The sequence below is a fragment of the Spermophilus citellus genome (genome assembly GCF_964194105.1).
Source record: "Spermophilus citellus genome assembly, chromosome: 8".
NCBI classification, from domain to species: domain Eukaryota; kingdom Metazoa; phylum Chordata; class Mammalia; order Rodentia; family Sciuridae; genus Spermophilus; species Spermophilus citellus.
In genome coordinates this window covers 54,475,143-54,499,643 of record NC_138189.1, presented here as the reverse complement: position 1 = coordinate 54,499,643, position 24,501 = coordinate 54,475,143, and the positions used below count along the sequence as shown (strand labels likewise).

General features: G+C 33.1%; 1 protein-coding gene across 1 annotated transcript; it reads left to right on the top strand.

Annotated features, from left to right (window-relative positions):
• Nucleotides 1-2,151: 2,151 nt before the first annotated feature.
• Nucleotides 2,152-23,295, top strand: LOC308654102 (UDP-glucuronosyltransferase 2B31-like; the record flags this gene model as incomplete). The annotated part of the gene is made up of 6 exons (XM_081303075.1): nt 2,152-2,890; nt 4,203-4,351; nt 14,869-15,000; nt 16,846-16,933; nt 17,829-18,048; nt 23,016-23,295. Exons 1-6 carry the CDS (start codon nt 2,167-2,169, stop codon nt 23,293-23,295), a joined length of 1,593 nt encoding a protein of 530 aa, XP_081159201.1. The 5' UTR covers nt 2,152-2,166.
• Between the last annotated feature and the right edge of the window lie 1,206 nt (nt 23,296-24,501).

The following is a 24,501-nucleotide window of genomic DNA, read 5'->3' as shown; positions in this document are numbered from 1 at the left end:
TGCATGGTCAATATTTAGAAAAATTTTAGCTTGTTTATCTCTTCTCTAAAAATTGTTTTAAATATAAGCTTTCTATATTAGAAAATATACATTTTATGTTCAAAAGTTGCTCATTATTATACAGTGAGAAAAGAACAAATCATGCATATAAAATGCAATGAAGAAAAGAAAAGCAAGTATATGGTTTTAAAAATACAAGTAGTGAAATATTGTCTCCTCCACCTCTTCTTCCTTTTGTGGGGAGAAGAGTTTATAGTTTGAATATTAAATGTGTCCCAAAGGATTGTTCCCTGGCTCAAGGCACCACTGGGAGGTGATAGAATTTTTAGATTGTCAGGCCCAGTGGAAGAAAGTTAGGTCATTTGGCATATGCCCTTGAAAGGAATACTGGGATCTAAGACCCTTCTCTTCCTTTCTCTATGTCTCTTTTTTAATTCCTAGCCAGATTCTATGCCATACTCTCCTACCCTGATGTACCCCTTCAAAATCAGCCCAAAGCAATGGTGCCAACAGACTGTGAAATGTCCCAAACTGTGAGACAAAATAATATTTACTTCCTTATCAGTTCATTATCTCAGGAATTTTATTAGAGTAACAATGCAAAGTTGACTAATACACAACAGAGATTAAATTAAATGATATGGGACTGCTGTTATTTTAGATACTAATTTAGCAGTTGGTATGTATTGATGATCTGAAATAAGAATAATTTTCAAAGAATCCCAAGAAAACATGTCTTTACCAGGAGCTTTCTAAAAGGTGAGGTGATTTGATCAAAAGGTTGACCAGATCTACACAGGAGAATTGCTGACTGAACCTCTTTGATTGTGGTATAAGTGTTCCCTGTGGGACACAGAAAGGTGAGAAGAAAGACTACTCTCACCCAGTTACACATGGCACATTCTACCAAAGTATCAACTGGATATCAGGGCAAAAGTTGCCACATAGAAATAATAACCTAAGAAATATGATAATTTAAATGTGTAGTTATACATGTATACTCCTAGATTCTAAACAGGACTCTTAGAACAGTTTCATTGAAATTCTAAAGCATATCACCATGATCATAAAAATCTTAACCTTATTGAAGGAGTGCTTTAAGGGGTGATGATTGGAAAAGTTCAACAAATTTTAAGATAAGCTATATAGGAATACAGAGATGGGAGAAATTCAATAAAGTTTCATCTGTAACTTCCTTTTAGTACTCCTAAATTCAAAAACATAATAACTAAAATAAAATGATTCTTCAGATAACTTGAATGCAACACAAAGCTTAGTAAAACAATAATGATAAATATCTAAAGATGAGTTAAGTTCCTAGGTATTTTATTTTTTTAATTTTTTAGTTGTATATGGACAGGATGACTTCATTTTATTTATTTTTATGTGGTGCTGAAGATTGAACCCAGTGCTTCACACATGTCAGGGAAGTGCTCTATAACTAAGCCACAAATCCTGCCCCAGTTCCTATGTATTGTCTGCTTCCAAGAACAAAAAATAAACACAGTAACATTAGATTAGACTAGAATGTTTTACACTACTGTTAAAAAAATATTAACAATAACTCTTAAAAACAGTAAGGTAGACTCATTCAAGTGTCTGCATCACTGAAATCATATTTTCAGTAGGGGAGTCCTGTGATTTGAACATAGCTTGTCACCACCCATGTTTGTGTTGAGGTTTGTACAATATTGAGAGGTGTGATTATTTCAGTCAACTTTTTCATCACTGTGACCAAAATTCCTAAGAACAACTTAGAGGAGAAAAAGTTTATTTGGGGCTTAATGTTTCAGAGGTCTGAGTCCATTGATGGCTAACTCCATTGCTCTGGGCCTAAGGTGAAGTAGCACATCCTGAGGGAAGTCCCAGCAAAGAAAAACCACTCAGCTCATGTCAGCATCTGGAAGGAGAGAGGGAGAGAGAGAAACAAAGAGAGAGAGGCACCACAGGACAGATGAACCCTTCTAGGGCATACAAACTTTTATAACCTTGAGGTACTCTACCTTGTGTTTGTTCTCCTAAGTTCAACATGATCAGCCGGTACAATTGTACTTTGAAGTGCAGGAGTTATACTTTAACTTTGGATTGATTTGTCCTGAGATATAAGCCTGAGAAATTGAAGAAAAGAAGAGCTGCTAATGTAAAGAAGCATTACATTGCACCAATATGTCTGTTAAATGGAACTCGGTTCTTCTGCTGATACAACTGATGTGTTACTTTAGCTCTGGAAGCTGTGGAAAAGTGCTGGTGTGGCCCACAGAATACAGCCATTGGATCAACATAAAGACAATCCTGGATGAACTTCTCCAGAGAGGTCATGAGGTGACTGTTCTCACATCAACAGCTTCCATTCTTATTAATCCCAACACAACATCTGCTATTAATTTTGAAGTTTACCCTGCACCATCAAGTGAACAACATTTGGAAGAACGTTTCTCCAAATGGATCCATGAATGGATTTATGATACTCCAAAAGATGATTTCTGGCAATATTTTTCATTAGTGCAAAAATTTTTCAAGGAATATTCTGATACAATTGAAGAACTCTGCAGAAATGTAGTTTTAAACAAGAAACTTATGATGAAACTACATGAATCAAAATTTGATGTGGTTCTTGCAGATGCTATTGGTCCCTGTGGTGAGCTGCTGGCTGAGCTACTTAAAGTACCATTTGTATACACTCTCCGCTTTACTCCTGGCTATACATATGAAAAGTACAGTGGGGGACTTACATTCCCTCCTTCCTATGTGCCCATTATTATGTCTGAATTAAGTGCTCAAATGACATTCATGGATCGGATTAAAAACATAATGTATATGCTTTATTTTGATTTTTGGTTCCAAACATTTGATGTGAAGAAATGGAATCAGTTTTACAGTGAAGTTCTAGGTAAGCTGTTTCTTTGATTAGTACTGTGAAACCTGAATTTCCTGTGACATTGAACCTGAGCTTGCATGAATATATAATCAGAAGAACTTACTTTTCTGTAATTAAAAGAATGGAATGAGAATATAAGATGAACAAATATTTTCACCAATAAAAAAGGGCAGTTATATTATAGGGCCTGTTAGAAACCAGTAGCAATTACTTATTCAAAATGTTTCAGGAAATAATAACCTGCAAATTGAATCATGGAAGATTTCTCTGAGCAATTACATATGCATTTTACTATTCTTTTCATCTTTAAGGACACTCATTATTAATCTCACTAAATGTTTTAATGATGATAGGCATGTAAATCAATAACATACACATGTATTACTAGCACAACCATATATATGTACCATGGAGGAAATTGTTTACTTTTGAATAGCTTTGTTTCCTCAGTTAGAAATTTTTAAAAAATATATTTATTTGCATTGCTGTGAAGATTATTTCACAGTTAACAGTGTCTCTATCTCTGGCACAGAAAGTTATACATTGTGATACCTTATATTTCATATTCCTTGATAAAAACAAACTAATCATGTGTTAAGCCCTAAAACCTTGGTGTAGAGTAAAACCACACCTTATTAGTCTATATTTTTTAAACTGCATTTACCATTTAAGACAATATGAACTAAATTAAGCATGAGAACCAATCTCTATTTTAATATTTGTGTAAACTTTCTGGCTGTTACTTTCAAAAATGTATATTTTTTACAAAGTTAATACTATTAATCTCTTAATATGAGGCAAATCTCTTAATATGAGGAATTCAGGCATACTCAATAAATCATTTTACAGTTCACTTGAAGAATCAAAGACCAACGGAATGGTTTGCTCAATTGTAAAAACTGACTGACTACTCCTAGAAAAGATATGTCTACAGTTATGGGAGCCCTGATTGTTAATGGATCTCACAAAAATTCTAAAAAATTAAGTTTTTTTGTAGTTTTAGAGAAAAAATAAAATGCATTTTTACTTCTAATGAGGCTTAGGTTAAAAATCTAATTGTGATTGTAAATTTACTAATGAAATACTAGAAAGTACCCACACAACTAGTTTATGTACATATTAACATATATAAAGTGCTTCAAATATAGTATGCAAAAATGTGCTCTAAAAAAGATACGCATTGTAGTATGCAAACACAGGAACACACACATACACAAGTGCATTTGAACATCTTGCCTACACAAATCCAACTCATTTCAAGGCAATATATCAAGCATTCAAGGTACATGTCTCTCATTTTCTTTTCTTCTCTTTCTTCATTCAGGGAGACCTACTACAATATATGAGACAATGGGGAAAGCTGATTTTTGGCTCATTCGAACCTATTGGGATTTAGAATTTCCTCGTCCATTCTTACCAAATTTTGACTTTGTTGGAGGACTCCACTGTAAACCTGCCAAACCCCTCCCTAAGGTAAATCTTCTCCTGTTTGCTTTGTTCTGTTGATTAACATTTTTGGTAGAAATGACTCTGCATTTTTAATTCAGAGTGTTTAACTCAGAGATATGAAAAGCAAGATAAAGAGTTCTGCCAATTATAGACACAGGCATTTCTATGCCATCACATGTAATGCCGTTTCATTATTGTCACAGAAGAAAGTAGGATATTGGGTATCCTTTGAGAATAATCAGTAAAAAATGTCATTCATTATGTAATAAATAATAAAGAATCAATAATTTATTCTAATAAATACAAAGAATATTTATTAAGTGGCTGTCATGTACCAGAGATAAGTGCTGGATATAGAGAGTTATAAAGTTGACACAGTTTCTGCATCAACCAGATCTTATATTCCGTCTGGGTACAAAGACTGTAACAAATAATAAATTTGTGTGTGTTATCATAAGGAAATTATACAATACTAATGAAACCTCCAGCAAAGATCATTAAAAACATCCTAAAAGCCTCGATAACGAAGGTGAATACTAAAGAATCCACAGGATAGGAAAAGGGGTTGAGGGAGAGAGGGAGACACAAAAGGAAAAGCACATACAATAGTAAGGGAAACTCCCAAGAACTTCAAGAGTGGTTTAGCAGGAGAAGGGTCTGCAAAGTGCAGATTTGCTAGAGAGGTAAGTGAAAGCCAGATAATTAGTAGGAGTTTAAAATATCTGTGAAGTACCTTGGGTAGCCAATGAAAAGAGTTAAGCATAAGAGAAATGTGAATAAAGTTTCCTTTTTGAAAAATTTCAAAATGCAGTCACCAAGCAGGATTTTAGAGGGAAAGACAATGCAGAGGAACCACTCAGAAAGTTGTTGCAAGATGCAGATAACAAATGATGTAAACATGGATGAGGTTGTTCTTACATGTGACTGTGCTTATTTATCTATTAATAGTCAAACTTCATATTGTGTTACCTGGAAAAAGTAGATAATATTGATACACAATGTCCTTGGTACAAACATAGGATCCATAGCAATATTCGCTGTAGTAATTATTCCTTTTTTGTTTCTATAAAACTATTTTTCCTTCTGAAAAACTGAACATTGTTATCTACTTTTGAAGACCCTAACTATACCAAAAAGTTTGGATTAACCCTTAGAAATATTAATATTTCGGTAATTTTACATTTAATTCATTTTAGCCTCCCCTAAACACTATTGTGTACATGATTTGGATTATATTCAAATTGAGAGATAGAAACTCACAATATGGCTGAAACAAACTACCATAGATTTTCTCTTGTAACTGTAGACCGCCCAGGTATAGTATGATAGCTCTATTACCAATAATATTAATTAGGTAATATGTGCCAGGCACAGTGGATAAAATTTCATATATAACAGAAACTAGAAACTAGATAAATCAACACTGTATTTTCAGCCAAAGACCTAGAGAATAGATATTCCATCAATTTGCTTAAAGGTAAATGCGTGAGCTTTGGCAATCAAATGAGTAAGTGGAATTGCTGAAATTATACTGTAAGTGTTCAAGCTCTTCACAACTTTTTAGCTTTAAAGTAATTGCTTTTCTCAGTGATATGAATGTTTGGCCTCTACTTGTCTTCACTCCAGCATTTGAACAAACTCACCTGAGAACTCAGACTACTACAGCGTAGACCATGATAGGGATGTGACCTTGAGAGAGCTTTCTGCCATGTGCCAACCTTAGAGAACACCTCAGGAAAACTCCCTTGGAAAAGTTAAGTCTCAGCCTCACAGCACAGCTCCCCGACAGAATGAACATGGGAAATATATACTGCAAACATAATGATGACCTAAGCTTTCTTGTCATTTGTTTTTGACCACAGCCCTTTAGTTTACAATTACAAAATCATTCTGTCAGCAAATAGGATAATATTTCATAGGAGGAAACAGAAGAGTCTAAAACATTTTAAATAAATAGCATGCTTAGAAGAAAACATTACTTGCCATACTGTTATGTGATCTCTTAAGCATTTCTTTTTCCCTACCTTCTTAAAGGCACCAGCATATTGAGATCTTAACTCAAGCCTCGTATTCAATAGAAATATTTTGTTATTTGTGATAAGTTCCAAACAATACAAACAGAAAACCAAAGTTAGTGAAAGTTCTGACTAAAAACTGAGACAGAGTTATTGTAAGTTTTAAGCCATTAACCTCTGATCTTGAGAGATTTCCCCATTCACAGGAGGAGAAAGAGACCTTGTCAATAAAAGGGGAAAGACAGCAGAAGAGGAGGAGGAGGATGAGAAGGTAGATAGCAGTGTGATCATGATAAGGAATAATAGTAGCTGGTGTTATTTAATAGAATAAACAAGATTAGAATACAGGCCAGTATTAGAAACACTGTCTTCTTGATCTTTATTATATAAAGTAATGCTCCCCCAAATTACTTACTTTTCCATTAATAATTATATTCTCAGACAATTTCAGTATTGTTTAAACACAGAAATTTGTCAAAATGACAAAGATCCAAATGTATCAATACTCTTAGCAATGCAAATAGCCTTGGGTTTCACAGTATACCAATTGTAATTATACAAAAAAAATCAAATGAATGTAATCTGTGTTCATGGAAGTTACTTATAGAATACATATTGGAAAAAATGTCTTACATTAATTAATTAACACATTAAGTGATGTCATTCTTTAAGTAATGATTTTAAAACTTATCCTGGTACATACCACACCATCAGAATCACTTTATTTACTTACATGTTTATTTTTAATCTCTCTTTTTGTACTATGGATTGAACTCATGTGCACTCAACTACTGAGACATATCCCCAGCCCTATTTTACATTTTATTGAGAGACAGGATCTCATTGAGTTGATTAGTGCTTCTCTGTTGCTGAGGCTGGCTTTGAACTGGAGATCCTCCTGTCTTAACCTCCTGACCTGCTGGGATTACCAGTGTGTACCAACTTGCCCAGTACAATTACTTTAAAAATAAATGCTTAACTACATTAAGTCATAACACAAGTTTAGTTGGAGACTAAAAGGCAAAATACTGATTATAATAATATCATTATTTTTGTGAAAAGAAAAGATTCCGAAAAGAATTTTAATCTTCCATTTACATTACATATGTGCATGTATCTACTCATGTACTTACATGAACAGAAAAAAAAGACCACAATAAAAAATTCAAATTTTGTACCAACAGTATCTAAATGAACCAAAAATAATTTTGGCAAATTTTCTTAAACCATTACATACTTTTTTCATGCTCTTCCAAATTTTTGCATGATTAATGGTTTTTTCCTTTAAAAATAATGTTGCAGTAAGACTGGGACCTGTCTATGTCAGGGATTAATTGGTTTTAAAAAAGGGTATATTTATAAAACAGTAATAGTGAGAAAATGTTTGTACAATACGAGATGAAGAACATTTTGAGCAGGGAGAAAATATATTAGATATATTCCTACACGTTGCTCTAGGTTACTGGAATCACAAAATAACTGGATGTGTCACAAGTTCCTAGGAGTAGTGCAATGTTCACTATATGTGAATGAGCTACTCAACAAGTTGGCCTGTTCTATTAAATGGCCAGAGGAAGTCCCACTGTGGTGCAAGAGCTCCATGGTTCATAATAGGTGAAAAATAAGGGTTCTTTACAGCCACTGATACACACTTCATTCTCATACAACTTCAATATCATTACAAATTTCAGGGAAAAAGAGGAGACATATAAATAACCCAAAGATATGATTACTCAAGTATATGTATCAGTCCAATGCAGGGAAAATGCTGATTTGGGATTAGTATAGTTCTGGACATGTATAGGATTATTAGGATTCTTAGAATTATGTAAAAGAAATTCCAAACCATAATATTAATCTTCTGAATGCTAGTGTTTGTTAATCTCCAGTTTTTATGAGCTATTATAGAGGAAAACTTGGGAAACTCTCACAAATTATAAAGTAAGGAATGAAATACTATAGAGATAGGAAACATAAAATTGTACAAAAATCCTATGCACAGGTAACTTTACTTCTGGGCTCACAAGGACGGAAATAAGTACTATTAATTCCAAACTAAAAAATCATCCAGATTAAAATCCTGGAATAAAATCAAGTGAAGTACTATAACAATAAGAATTATAACCAAGTACTAGCTATAGCGTTTAACAAAAAAATTAACATTAGTAATGAATAAAATTATATATTGAGTCAACATATAATAATTTCTAACATCATCTCTTGAATTACTATTTAATAGCTCTATGTCATTTCTTACATACACACACACACACACACACACACACACACACTCACACACACTTATTTCTACAAGTAAGCTTAATTGTGCCTTCTATGTCATAACACACATCTCTTTCCAAAAAAAGTGAGTGACTGGATCAATTTAAAAATATCCATAACTCCCAAATTCTAATAATACATGCTTTTCTCTTCTTAGTTTACAAACCAATAATTTCTCTGCTTTTCCTACATTTTTATTGGTTCATTTCATTGTACATAATGATGAGATCTGATGTTACATATTTATACATGTACACAATATAACAGTATAATTTGACCAATAAAACTTCCCAGGAATGTCCCTTCCCTTCCCACCTCTCTCCCATTGGTCCCTTTCTCCACTGATTTCCCTTTGATTTCCATGAGATCAACCCTCATTTTTTCCATTTTTCCTCTCTAGCTTACAAAAATGAGAGAAAGTATACAACCCATGACTTTCTGAGTTTGATTTATTCAATGTAATAGACTCTGATTCCATTCATTTTTTTGTAAAATGACATAATTTTATTTGTTATTTTGGCTGAATAAAACTTCATTGTGTATATATATTACATTTTCTTTATTCAGTCATATATTGGCAGATACCTAGGCTTATTCCATGTGTATTATGAGTTGTTTTGCTATAAAATGAGTATGCATGTATCACTGTTATGACTTTATTTCTTTAGGATAAATACTGAGAAATGGTATACCTGGGTGATATGATATTTACATGCTTACTCTTTTGAAAACTATCCATACTGATTTCCATAGTGGTTGTACTCATTTACAATTCCTCCAATGGTGTAAAAAATTTTTTTCTCCATATCCTCTCCATCATTTATTATTCTTTTTATTCTCGATGACTACTATTCTGACTGGTGAAAGATAAAATCTCAGTGTAGTTTTCATTTCCCTTGTCTCTAATGATGTTGAACATTTTTTGTGCTTATATTTTTGTTGCCTATTTATATTTATTCTTCTGAGAAGCATCTTTTTAATTCATTTTCTCTTTGATTATTTGGGTTGTTTGATTTTTTTGGTGTAAAGTTTTTGGAAATCTTTATGTATTCTAAATATTAATATTTTGCCAGAAGGTGTTTTGCAAAGATTTTCTTCCATTTCATAAGTTCTCTTCTTCACAATTCTAAATCTTTTCTTTGCTGTTCAGAAGCTTTTTAATTTGATGCCTTCCAATTTATCTACTCTTGGAATTATTTCTTGACCTTCAGGGGTTCTATTTGAGAAAATCATTGCCTGTACCTATATGCTGGAGTGTTAACCCTACATTTTCTCCTAGGAGTTGTATAGTATTGGTTCTAATTTCTAGGTTTTTGACCCATTTTGAGTTGATTTTTGTGCAGGGTAAGAGACAAGAGTATAGTTTCATTTTTCTGCAGTTTTCCCAGCATGATTTATTTAAAAGCCAATCTTTTCTCCAATGTGTTTTTGGCATGTGTGTGGTTTTCTCTGTGTTTTCCATTCTATACTACTGGTCAATATGTCTGTTTTCATGTCAGTACCATGCAGTTTTTGTTACTATAGCTCTGTAGTATAATTTGACATCAGATATTTTGATGCCTCCAGCATTAATTTTTGGGTTTAGAATTGCTTTGACTATTAAGGGTCTTTTTTTCTTCCAGATGAATTTTAGGATTATCTTTTCTAGTTCTGTGAAGAATGTCATTGATATTTTCATTAGGATTACATTGAACCTGTATATTGCTTTGGATAGTTGATGATTTTAATAACATTAATTCTACCTATCCATGAACATGGAGGGTCTTTTCATCTTATTTTATGTCTTCTATAATTTCAATCTTCAATTTTAGAGGTCTTTTAACTCTTTTGTTAGATTTATTCCTAGGTATTTGTTGTTGTTGTTGTTGTTGTTGTTGTTCTTGTTTGTTGTTTGTTTTGAGGCTATTGTGAATGAAATAATTCTCGTGATTTTTTTTCTACAGATTCATTGTTGGTATATAGAAACCTATTGATTTTTGTATGTTGATTTTGTACTCAGCTACTTTGTCAAATTTTTTTTTTTAGCAATATCAGTCTTTTGGTGGAGTCATTTGGCTCTTCTCTATATAGGATCATATCATCTACAAACTAATAATTTGAATTATTTGTTTCCTGTTTTCTCACTTATATTTATTTATCTTTCCTTGTTGCTATTCTACTGGTTTTGGAATTGGTGTGTTCTTCTTTTTCAAGAGCCTTGAAATGAAAAATTAGGTTTTTATGTGGGTTCTTTATGATTTTATTATACAGGAACTCATAGCTATAAACTTTTCTCTTAGAAATTCCTTCATTCTGCCCCAGAGGTTGTATTACTATTCTCATTTGAGTTTAAGAATTTTTAAATTTCTCCCTTAATTTTTTCTATAATCCATTTTTATACGATAGAGATTGTCCAATCTCCATATGTTCATATAGATTTTGTATGGTTCTGTCATGTTGATTTCTAATTTCATCCAATTATGTTCTGGTAGAATATAATAAGTAATACCACTTGTTTTTTATTTGATGAGAGTTGTTTTGTGGCCTTAAATATTGTCTATTTTGGAGAAGGTTTTCTTGAGATGCTGAGAAGAAAGTGTATTCAGATGCTGTTGAATGAAATGTTCTATAGATATCCATAAGTTCATTTGACTTATAATATTTTTCAGGTCCAAAGATGTCTTATTGATTCTATATCTGGATGACCTAACAAAAGATGAGAGAATTGTGTTGAAATTACCAAGAATTATTTTATTCGGGTCTATCTGACATTTCAATTTGACTAGTGTCTCTTATGTAATTATTTGGATCCATGTTTATGACTTAAATATTTATAATTGTTATATCTTCTTGTAGGATTATTTATTTTACCAGTATGAAGGGACCACCTTTGTCTCTTCTGATTAATTTTGGTTCGAAGTCTGTTTTTCAGATATAAAAGTAGATAATCTTGCTTATTTTCTGATTCCATTTGTATTATGTATCAATTTTTATCTTGTTGCATTCAGCTATGGCTGTCTTTACTTGTAAGGTGTGTCTTTTATGAGCAACATATCATGGGGTCTTGTTTTATGATCCATTCTCCCAGATTATATATGTATATATTAATTAAAGAATTGAGATGATTTATATTCAATGGCATTACAAAGAGATGTTTATTAATTCCTGTCATTTTGATTCATTTATGTTTAATGTGGTCCTATTTCTCATTTGCTTAGCTACTCTTCCAATAAGATTTGTTCATTTTTGAACTTCAGGGGGTTTTTTATTTCTTCTATATGGACTCTTTCGTTAAATAATTATTACCATTATGGTTGCTTATTTTATTTACGTTAGTACTGTCTAAATATTCAAAGCTGGCCACTTTTTCTTTTATATTTGATGTTCTGTTTTCAGTATTGTCTACTGTACTATAAAGATTTTAAAATGACCTTTTATTTGATTTATTTTATCTTTGACTTTCAAGATTTATGTTTGGTTCTTTTTAAATATTTATATCTTGTTTAATTTTTCATTTATATTCTGTAATGATTTTTTTAATTCATTCAATTGTTTTTCTATGTTCTCTTGGAATTCATTGATCATTTTTATAATTCATTGATCATTTTAAAATATGATAATTTCATTGATTATATTTTATAATAATTTACTTTTTGAATTGTTTACCTGATTTTTAAAAAAAAATCAATATCTTTGGCATCAGTTTTGGAAAATTAGGAACTATTAAGTGATTCCATGGTACCTTATTTTTATATAATTCTTATACTCTTTGTTGGATTTTATGCATATGTTAGGAGGGATTTCTCTTCCATGCTTTTAAAAAAATTAGTTTCAGATGGACACAATAACTTTATTTTATTTAGTTTTTTTTATTGGTAGTATGAATTAAACCCAGTGCCTCATGTGTGCTAGGCAAGCATTCTATCACTGAGTCACAAAACCAGCCCTCTTCTACTTTTTAAAGGCATAGTATTTACTTTCCAAAGTGTCCTGGAGTGATCTGGATTAAGACTCCTTATAAGTATGGTATTCACAGCCTTTGAATTAATTCCATAATTCCAGTGCAGTGGATTTCCATAGGTGGAAACCATGAACTCATCCTCAGCTGTTTCTATTTGAGGCCTAATCATTAGTTTGAGGTTCATCTCTACTATTCTCTATTAAAGTATAGTTAGTGATTGAATGCCATTAATTTTCATGTGGAGCAAGATAAACTATATTTTGGTTGAATTTATTTCAGCAGTGGACTTCTCTACCATGTGAACCTGTAGTGTCACTGTAGATTTCCAGATACTCACAGAATAAGGGGAAATAAAGAACAACAACATCGGATATAAATAATATACAGCATTAAAATAAATATCTGGATTCTATTATGACTGCTAAAATGTAAATTGCTACAAAAAACAGAAAAAGTTGGTCAGCAAATGCCAACAATGAAGCAGTGCATAAATATAAACTAAATCTGACATTAAAACAAGAAACAGGTGTCAACTATGTCATCCACAGAAGTAATAATTGCAACAACATTAATGGTGGGATCAAGAGTTATATAAACCAATTAGTTTAAAGATGGCAAAAATACAGTGAGTAAGAGAAAATAATGTGAGATAAGAAGATAGGGAAAAAAGTTTGAAATTTTAAACAGTGAAGAGAGAGAATGCAGAAGAGAGAGCAGGTGATAGTTGTAAGGATGGAGGAGAAAATAGGAGAAACAAATAAATGGAGAGAAAAATAGAGAATAGACTTTTGCTATAACCAGGAGAATAAAAGAGAGATACAGAAGCAAACAATTAAAACAATACAAAACAAAACAAATATATACAGACCAAAAAACTCTAACTTTCAAAAGACAATGCAAGGAAAAATAGCTTCATTTAAAAAAATGCTAAAGCTGAAAAAAAGAAAGAAATGTATATGAATATATGTCCAAAAACTGATCAGTAATGGAAGAATACACAAACACACAGAAAGAATAAGAAAAACTAAAAATATTTTTAATGATAAATGAAGGAATCATTTCTACTTAGGTGGCCAAAATTGTCAGAATGGATGGTTACTGACTATACTCAACTGTTTTTCATTCCATTTCTTTTTTACCTATATACTGAGAATAAAAGCAAAGGTTGGATTTTGTTATCCCCTTCCTCTTTTTGTGTTTCTCCCTGAGCTACTACTTGGAATGGCCTAAGTCTGAAGGTGTTTGAAATAATTCTCAGCTTCCCTTCTTACTGGTATGATGTAGGTTCAAATGGGAAGAAGTGTCAGTTGGAGCTTTGTGTGCACAAACCAGATCTATGCACTCCTGGGGTGGGGTTGCTGCAGTGTTCTATGAGATGAGTTCTGATGGAGGAAACCTAGGTCTAATCAGACCTCAGGGGTTTTATTTGGTATATACTCTGAAGAAATTGGATGAACACACCCCTAGGGCCTGGCAGTTGCTTATCTCTGTAGGGAGTCTGAATCTCAGAAGCCTCCTAAGAATTCTACTCATTTCACAGAGGAACTGATTTCCACAAGCTCTGCTGTTCACCTTCACATCTTTCCTAGGCTCAGTCCCTTAGTATTTTGCTAAGTACCTGTTCAGATTCTCACCCACTGCAGCTGGTCACAAGAGCCACCAGCTCAAAAGAAAAACAAGTTGTGCTGCCCCTTTGCTTTTCTGACTTGAATCCTATGGAGTAAAATCTTATCTATGCCTGTTTCACTCCCATTTAGCTAGGTACACTCTAGGCCACACAGTAGGCATTCCAGCAGTGTTTGCTCAGATCTCCCAGTTCTGGTAACAGACACTGGAGCAAGGCCACCTCAAGATGAATCCACCTTGTCTCTCCCCAGGCAGTAAATAAAGAGCACTTTTCAATCACAAGTGCTCAGTGGAGCCTCTGGATCAGCTAAGTTCATGTTGCTTCTCTGATCTCAGGTTTTTTCATACCAAATATGTCTGCAGTGATTCTCTCTTCATTTTTCCTTTCTCTGTGGTAGACAGCACCATTACTACTGCTGTAGCTGCTCGAACAAATAGTTTGGTATCGATGTAGTCTTCTTTGTTTAATGAACCCAAACTTCTGAGTTTCTGAGACACTCTCACTGTCCAGTATTGAATTTTAGTGAAATCCTTCTTTCACCCACCTCACTAAGAAGCAGTATTCTCACTGCTTGTATTTGGATCCTTGGAGCAACTAGGAAGGCAGCCTTCCTCTAATCTGACATCTTGTATCCTCTCCCTCTTCATCTTTTTTGATGGAGCAAATGTTTTATTCACAGGAAATGGAAGAATTTGTACAGAGTTCTGGAGAAAATGGTATTGTGGTGTTTTCTCTGGGGTCGATGGTTTCTAACATGCCAGAAGAGAAAGCCAATATAATTGCATTTGCCCTTGCACAGATTCCACAAAAGGTAAGCAAAAGTGCCCTCTTAGTGGCCAAATATGTAAAAAGTCTGTTAATCTTTATAAAGGGTTTGCTTAATGAAGCATCCTTTGTGAAACATAACCTATTGTGATCTCTCTAGTTCATCTCAGAAATCATGTTTTAAACAGAAATATGTGTGATTATTCTAAACAGTAGAGAGTTTTTAATATTAATATGTTAATATTAACATTGTGATAATAAAAAAATATATTTTACAGGTCCATTGTGATATTTTAATTGTAAGGGTATCACAGACATTTACACAGGTACCGCATTCTTCTCTGTTACTTCTTCCTTTTCCTTGAAGGATCCCTGAGGGCACTGTATACACAGCAAATGTTATCAGAAAGCTATAAAAAGTTAACTCATAACTGGACCACCACAATAATGCTAAGCAGGTATTGAAGAAGGCTGAATTTTATCATGATTTTAGTTATCCCATGCAATCCCTTATTCCTTGGTTACCCTCACTTAAGAATAGCATTCTTGCCATAATATTCTACTTCATCTTTGGCCAAGAAAAATGGACTCTGCTAAATATGGACTGAATTTCTGAAACTGTAAGCCCAAAATACGTCCCCTCCCCATTAAAAAAAGTATAAATTTACTTAAGAAACTGTTCCTGGAGTTTTTAGGAGAAAGGTTACCCAAACTATTGGGCCAAATTCCCACTCAGTCACATGTATTTATAGATAAAGAAAAAAACAGCTTGCACTAGTGGACAAGATCCTGACAATGTCTGACAATTAGAGAAAGTGTAGAGATTAGTTCTGCCTTTGAAGTGGACCCAGTGCATTATAAAATGTACCCCAAAGGACTTTGCTTCTAAAAAATCAGACTAATACCTTTTAAGAAGAAAGAAGAGAGTATAAGGAAGAGTCAAGCAGAAGCAAGCCTGGCATGGGCTGAAATTCAAAAGTTCCCACCTCCATAAAATGCTTTAATATTACAATTTCTAACATAACCACTCTTGTGGTCTTTGAGTGTTTTGCATCTGCTCTGTAATTTCCTATCTGATATAGGCTTCTCCTAATCACCCAATTATTTTTTCTTCTGTAGACCTAAATTTACTTTGCTGCTCCCATTGCATTTAGAAGATATGAAATTATACTTAGAATTTATACTCCAGTTCATGAAGATTGCTTTTAATTTCCAGAGTCAGCTCCTTATTTTGTTCCTAGACATAAAAATATCTTGGATATATATAAGACTACTACCAAGATTTGCACTGCATCATTGAATGATAACACACAGTTTAAAAACATTTAGCAACCTCAATATTTTGAACTTTATTTCAGTATCCATGTAATTATTTGTAAGTTGCAAATGGTTTCTTCCTTTTAATACTTAAAGAATTTCCAAATTCACCAATATTGATAGAAGTGTGGGTTAAGGTCCATAAGTACCAATAAAAGGTTTCTTATAGGTAGTGTTTAATAAATTGAAGTCTAAAACAAGGTACATGTAATTCTTAGTTAGTATTCATTTATTTCTAATAGTAGCTGACTGCATTGGTTTGCTTTTGTGTATAAAAAACAATGCAAACTGAAATAAGCATCTTAAACTATATATGTCCTCTCTAACCTATGTCACTCACAAGAAATAAACATAATGATAGTAAGTTGGAAAATGAAATCTAGGATAAAATGCGTAAAACAAATAATTATGGATTTTTAGTTTGTATTTTCGTAATTCTCATTACTTAAAATTGTACTTATTTCCTTATGTGTTAAATGGTGAACTAGATGATCTCTTAAATTTTTAGAATGCAAACATGCTATAACATTAAACTTTAAATCATAGAATAAGGTACACTTTTTTTACCAAACAGGTCATCTGGAGATATCAAGGCAAGAAGCCAGATAAATTAGGACCCAACACTCGAATATATAACTGGATCCCCCAGAATGACCTTCTTGGTAAGACTCTGAGATAAGTCCTAAAAGCATGAGTACCATCAATCTGGATGCTAAAAATTCAACAGGAAACATTTTATTCAATACTTGTTACTTAAAAAAAAATCAAACACCATGTTCAACTTCTTTTTAATTATTTTCCAGGCCCAGGGATGGTTTGAAAAAAAAAAAAACAAAGCAAAAATCTGCAATTTTAATATACACCATCATTATATACAGAATCCAAGTTATCTTTATTTCTTGTGCATTTACCTCTGTAAGAATTTATCACTCAGTTCCTGATTGTCTCTCTGTGCTGTTGTATGTCTTTCACTTACCGTTTCTTCTCCTGCAGGTGTGTTTCAAATACCTTTCAAGATGGCAGCCAGGATTTTTTTTTTTATGAACAGTGACTCTTTATTTTCCCTGGAAATTAATGCACAATCTTCATTATGAAGTGCAAACACATTTTGTAATGAAGCGTAGTCTCTCTTTTCTCTGAATTCAGTACCATCACCATCCTATTCCCTGCTGCTTTTGACATGCTACAAAGCAAACTTAGTGACTCAGTTTTTTAATGAGATAATATGCTAACATGTCCTTCATGACCTTATTTTTCATAAGTGCATATTGATTCTTTCACTAAAAAATATTCTATTTTTCTACCTATTAATGTTGTATTCAATATTCAAGTCTCAAGTTATGTACCCTCTCTTTCATGTAGTTTTCGGTTAGCACTCTAGTGGACTTAGGTGCTTGTTCCTCTGTGATATGAAAAAAATAATTAATGCAGGGTCATTTTTACAATAATTTGTCACCTAAAATACACTCTGATCCCTTTAATGCCTTATAATACACATTTCTCCTTTTCTTTCTAATATTTAAATTAATAATTTTTCTGACATTAAATCTATCCTAGGTCATCCAAAAACAAAAGCTTTTATAACTCATGGTGGAGCCAATGGTGTTTATGAGGGGATTTACCATGGGATCCCTATGGTGGGCATTCCTTTGTTTGCGGATCAACCTGATAACATTGCTTATGTGAAGTCCAAGGGAGCAGCTATTCAATTGGAATACAGAACACTGACAAGTGCAGATCTTCTCAAGGCCTTGAGGATGGTCATTAATGACCCTATGTGAGTACAACAACTTTGACATTGGGTACTATTCATAGAAGAATTGTCTTCTCATCAATGAGTATAAATTGCAGCCCATTTTCAGGAGGGTAATTTTTTAATTAATTAATTTACTTATATATGACAGCGGAATTCATTACAATTCTTATTACACATATAGATCACAACTTTTTATATCTCTGGTTGTATACATAGTGTATTCACACCAATTCATGTCTTCATACCTGTACTTTGGATAATAATTATCATCACATTCCACCATCATGAATAACCCCATGCCCCCTCCCTTCCCCTCCAACCATTGCCCTATCTAGAGTTCATCTATTCTGCCCATGCTCTTGCTCCCTATCCCACAATAAATCAGCCCTCTTATATCAAAGAAAACATTCAGCATTTGGTTTTTTGATTGTCAAACTTCCCTTAGCATTATCTTCTCTAACTCCATCCATTTAACTGCAAATGTCATGATGTTATTCTCTTTTATTGCTGAGTAATATTCCATTGTGTATATATGACACACTTTTTATCCTTTCATATATAGAAGGGCATCTAGGTTGGTTCCACAGTAGCTATTGGGAAATGTGCTGATATAAACATTGATGTGGCTGTGGAGGAGGGTAATTTTGAAAGAATCTAAAGATTCAACCCATATTAAATCTATTTTCAATCACTTTAACCTTACTGTTTCATAGTTGTATACAACTTCAAATATCATAAGAATTTCAAAATTGCATTGATATTGTAGATTACATAGGAAAATGATTACTGCACCATTTCTATACATACATAAAATATTTGCCATATATAGCCATTTGCAATTAGTATTTAATTTTTAAATATGACAGGAACTACACAAGAAAAGAATGATAAACTTATAGAGATATGACAGTATCTTAAATCCATATCTAAAATTTCTGCAACCATAAATTATATTACTCAAAAATTATTTCATCAGTACTAATATTTTCACAGATTTTAATGGTGTATAACACACAATATACCATTTATATCTGAATTAAAAAGTGTGAATTCAAATTCAAATACATTTGATGTTTCAATAGATATAAAACTCTTACATATTATAATTTTTGGAAATTTTATCCATCAAAAGAAATGTTACAATGCATTTAAGTCATTTCTTATTACCTCCTAGACTAGGAAAAATCCATTTTTTTATAGATTATCCTATTCTAAATATTTCACATAAAAAGATAATAAAAATTATTGTCTTTTTCAATGGTTGCTTTCACTAGTGCTGTTAGTTTCATCATGCTTTGCCAAGGGTCAGCCTTTATTGTTTTTTATTGTTGAATAACATTGTGTGGTTGGAAATATTCAAAGTAATTTATCAATTCATCAGTTCATAAAGGTTTCTGTTTCCAATTTTAATTATTATGAACAACGTGCACAATTTGTATGAACATAAGTATTCATGTCTTCTGGTAGTTTCTAGTTATAGAACTGTTAGGTCATATAACCATTTTATATGTATTCAGATCGGCCAAACTATTTTCCAAAGTCGTTGCAAAAATTTTTATAGCATACAAGCAATATAAGAGAGTTCCAATTTCTCTATATCATTGTTAGCATTTATTATCACCTTTTCTTTTATTGTAGTCATCCTAATGAATAGGATTGTAGCTCACTGTGGTCTTGACTTGCATTCCATGATAGCTAAAGAGCATCATTTTATGTGCTTTTTGGTCATTCACTTACCTTCATGAGAGAAATGTCAGTTCCAATCCTTTGCTCATTTTTAACCAGGTTATTTATGTTTTAATTATTGATTTTAATATTTCTCCATGTTTTATGGACATGTCTCATCAGATATTTGATTTGCAAATATCTTTCTAACATTTCATAAGGTTGATTTTGTTTTACCTTTGTGATAATCTTAGAAGCACAATAAAATTTTCTTCATGATATTTGATAAAACAAAACTTCAATAATTAACCTTTTCCATACTGCACAAGGAAATTATATGGAGTATATAGTTTCTAGGTAGAATGACTATCTTCAATTCAACTCTCATTTCTCTTAATGATAGTATTATTGCTTAAGGAAGGTATCACTTAAAGGAAAAGTTCAAAACTACATTTCCAAGAAAAAATAGTAGCACAATAAATAATAAAAATACTCTGAGAGAATAAAGAATGGAAAAAAGAGACATAAAATAATATATAAATGGAAAAAAATACAGATTAAAACATCAGACTTAAATATGAATATATCAGTTTTACATTATGTCCTAAAAGACTTTTCATTACCCTAACAATCTCTCTTCCTTCTCCCCTGATCCCTTTCTTCTTGTATAGTAGTCTTCCCATTATTTTTATATCACCTATCCTGCCATATTACACATGTGAGGGGAAACATGCAATATGTTGTATTTCTGATTTTTTACTTATTTAACTTAGTACTGAAATGTGTAATTCCATTTTGTGTTCATTCTTGTACAGGGTCAGACTTAGGGATCAAGCTGCAATCTTCTACATATGGCTATCCAGTTTTACCAGCACCATATTTAGAAAAGGCTCTCTTTTCTCCAATGTGCATTTTTGGCAACTTTCTCAAAAATCAGATGGCTACAACTATACAGGTTTATTTCTTGGGCCTTTATTATATTTCATTGGTGTGTGTCTCTTATTATCCCACACTATGTTATTTGTGTTACTATGGCCCTGTAGTCTATTTTAAAATCGGAATTGTGTTAATTCCAGCATTTCTCCTTTTGTTCAGTGTTGCTTTGGATATTTGAGATCTTTTGGGCTTCCATATGAACTTTATAATTTTTATTTTATTTTTGTGAAGAATTTCATTGGTATTTTGATACAGATTTTATTAAATCTGTAGATTGGTTTCAGCCAGATGGCTATTTCAACAGTGTTCTTTCTGCTGGTTCATGACTTTCCATCTTCCAGTATCTTCTTTCTTCAATATTCTATAAATTTTATTGTAGAAAACTTACACTTCCCTTATTACCTTGATTTCTAGTGATTTGTCTTTCAAGGTATTGTTAAAAAATATTCTTCTGGTTTCTTTCTCATTGAGTTTGCTATTGATATATTTAAAAAGCTATTTTGTTTTGTGTGGCGATTTGTATATTGTTACTTTTCTGAGTTTGTATTTCATTATCAGATTTAAGTCTTCTAATGGATTCTTAAGGATCTTCTAAGTGGCAGAACATATGACCTGCAAATCCTGTATCATGATCCAATTAGTGGGCACATTGGTGTCCTTACTTCACCATCCCTGCAAGTTAATTGTGATATTTCCTGGTGATCACTTAGGATATGGTGTGTTTTTCTTGTACTTTGGGGCTTATTATAAAAATGTAATGTATTTTATATTAATAGGAAATACATTTAAAACACCATAAAATAATAGAAGAAATCCCTAGGGCTACTATGCTAATAAGACCAAGAAAAGTAACTCTGAGGAGTGACTTGATGGCCAAGACCTTAGCCATGAGATATAAGCAAGACTTATGTGTTGCATGAAAGGATACTCAAGAAAAAGCCAGACGAGATTAAAAGTATGAAGGTGCCAAGGGGAGAACACATTTGGTAACACTGGAGAACAGGGAGAGCACACATGTGCTCAAAACCACTAAAAACTAGGAATGGACCCACAATATGATTTACTTATCCCACTTCTCAGTATATATTCAAAAGATCTAAAATCAGTATACTACAGGAATTCAACTACATTGATGTTTATAGAAGCACAGTTCACTGTAGCCAAGCTATGAAAACAGTGTAGGTGCCCTTCAACAGAGGAATGAATAAAGAAATTGTAGTGTATACACATAATGGATTATTGGTCCTAAAAGATGAAATTATGTCACTTTCCAGTAGATACATAGAACTGGAGATTATCATGCCAAGTGAAATACGACAGGCTCAAAAAGTAAAACGTCAAAAGTTTTCTCTTATATGTGCAAAATAATCAAAAATAATGGGGTGCAAGAAAGGATAAAAAGAGAGAATTTTATAAAAATGGAGGAAAGATCAATAGAGTGAACAAAGAAGATTGAGGAAAAATAAGCAGGAACAAGAAAAGGGAAGAAGAGTAAAAAAAAATCTGGCTAAAGTTCATGTGTACATTTTTGGATATATCACAGTGAATCCCAATATTATTTATACGCAAAAAACACTAATTAAAAAAAGTATATATAAACTGCAGAAAGATCAGTAGAGTAGAGAGAGTGAAGCAAGGGGAGGGAGGGTATGGGAAGAGAGGAGTGCTAGAGGCTAAGTTAGAGCAAATTATATTCCTTGCTTTTGTGATTACGTTAAAATGTGTCCTAATGTTACATATAACTAAAAAAAAGTCAATAAAAATAAAATTAAAAAAACACATATGTCTAGACAGAATGAGTGAGGAAAAATAATATCAGGAATCATGGCCAGTGTCTAACCCATCAGAATCTACGAGTACAAGAAGAGATTTGGATTTTATTCTACTTATGATGAGAAGTGACATGAAGATTTTGAGCAGGATAACTTCAAATTAAATGTGTATGTTTTAATAATACCAACTTGGCTACTGAGTGGAAAATACAGTACAGGGTAGAAAAGAAGAGGAAAAACAGAGAGAATAGTTAGGAAGCACTGCACACCATGATATGATTCCTCTTTAAAAGCTTCAAGGTGATCTCTTGCAAATTATATGCCTTCTCTCTCACTTATTGGATTCAGAATAGTTCATATCTATTTCCTTTGATGAAAAGAATTTGACTCACCTTCTTGAAATTCCATGGGCACTTTTGAAATATTTTACATCAGAACATAAGTTAAAATCAGACATTATATAGTGACAAAAGAAAGAACAAATCATATGCAGGGCAAGTCTCTGATAATTATTTGAAATCATCCATATAGCACTTGTGAAAAACTTTCATTGACTTCATGTGCTTAGACAGATTAACTTATTTCAATGTTGATCCTTTTCTGTTTCACCTTTAGATATAAAGAGAATGCTATGAAGTTATCAAGCATTCAGCATGATCAGCCAATGAAGCCTCTGGACCGAGCTGTCTTCTGGATTGAGTTTGTCATGCGCCACAAAGGAGCTAAACACCTCCGGGTGGCTGCCCATGACCTCTCCTGGTTCCAGTACTACTCTTTGGATGCGATTGGGTTCCTGCTGGCCTGTGGGGCAACTGGGATGTTCATCATCACTAAATGCTGTCTGTTTTGTTGCCAGATGTTTTCTAAAACTGGAAAGAAGAAAAAAAGGGAGTAAATTTATCTAGGCGTGGCTCCTCCCGTTGCTCCCATCAGAGGAGGCTATATGGCCAGGTTCCTACCTATCCTAACAACTTTTCACAAATCACTTTGTCAAGTCAAATTTTGTCTTCATGAAATTTACTCCCTATGTAAGAGACAGAAATATTTCAGTTCAAGGAAATGTTATTTGAGAAAATAAAATTAAACCATATGTGTTTATATTGCCATTTAATTCTGTTTTATAGCTTTCACCTCTTTGAAGACAGAATTCACCAATTAGAGTGTTGTGATTTTCCTTTCCATTGGTTTCCAGGAAACTGGAAGTGAAATATTCAGTTTCATGAGCTCATTCCCTTTTGCTCTTTGCCCTTTAAAAATGTTCACCTAGATGTCCTCATTTTTATTCCTTCTTTGGGTGGATATATAAAATATCAGGTTTTTTTTGATTTTTGATTGAACAGAGCAGAAGGGTCTGACTCTAACAAAGAAATAGCCTGCGTTTGCTTTAGTTATAGCAGTACAGACCAAAGGGGTTCAGTAGGTGTAAGATTTCAGTGTAGCAGAGGATCCTCTGGTAAACAGGTTGTTTTATGCTTAGCAGGTCAAGGCCATCTCTGCCCACCTCTGGGGAGCTGTTGTTTGATTAAGACTCTGAGTTAAGGCAGAGAACCAGCATGATCAGGGGTTTGGGAATTTCACACAGGAGTTCCCAGAAAAGCAGCTTCCCAGCCTTATGTTGGCTCAAACAAACCCAATTCATATACGGCTTCCAAAATCTTACAAAATTATGAAGTCATAGTGTTAACAGAGCTGGGAACTTCTGAGACACTGAGGCAATGCGAAGATCCCCTTCAAACCCTGAGTCTTGTGATCAGTTCAAAATAATTCCAGACATGTCACTCAGAGTAACAGGAATGAGTTTACTGAAGGGATATAGCAAAAGGGAAAGGGGACACTCTCAAAGGAGAGAATTGTTCCTCTCAGAGAGGAGAAGGGAAATGAGCCTTTCATGCACTTGGGTTTCATTGGGGATCCCAGAGAAGTTTCCAGTAAGTTTCGCCCAGGTCCACCTTTGGATGTTGACTGAGAGAAGGGTGACATCAGACTTTGAAGTACTGACTGTCATGGCAACTCTAGGTCACCTTGGCCCACGCTGACTAGTTCCAATTGGATTTTGTTGTTGTTTTAGAACCTGGGACTGAACTCAGTGCACTTGACCACT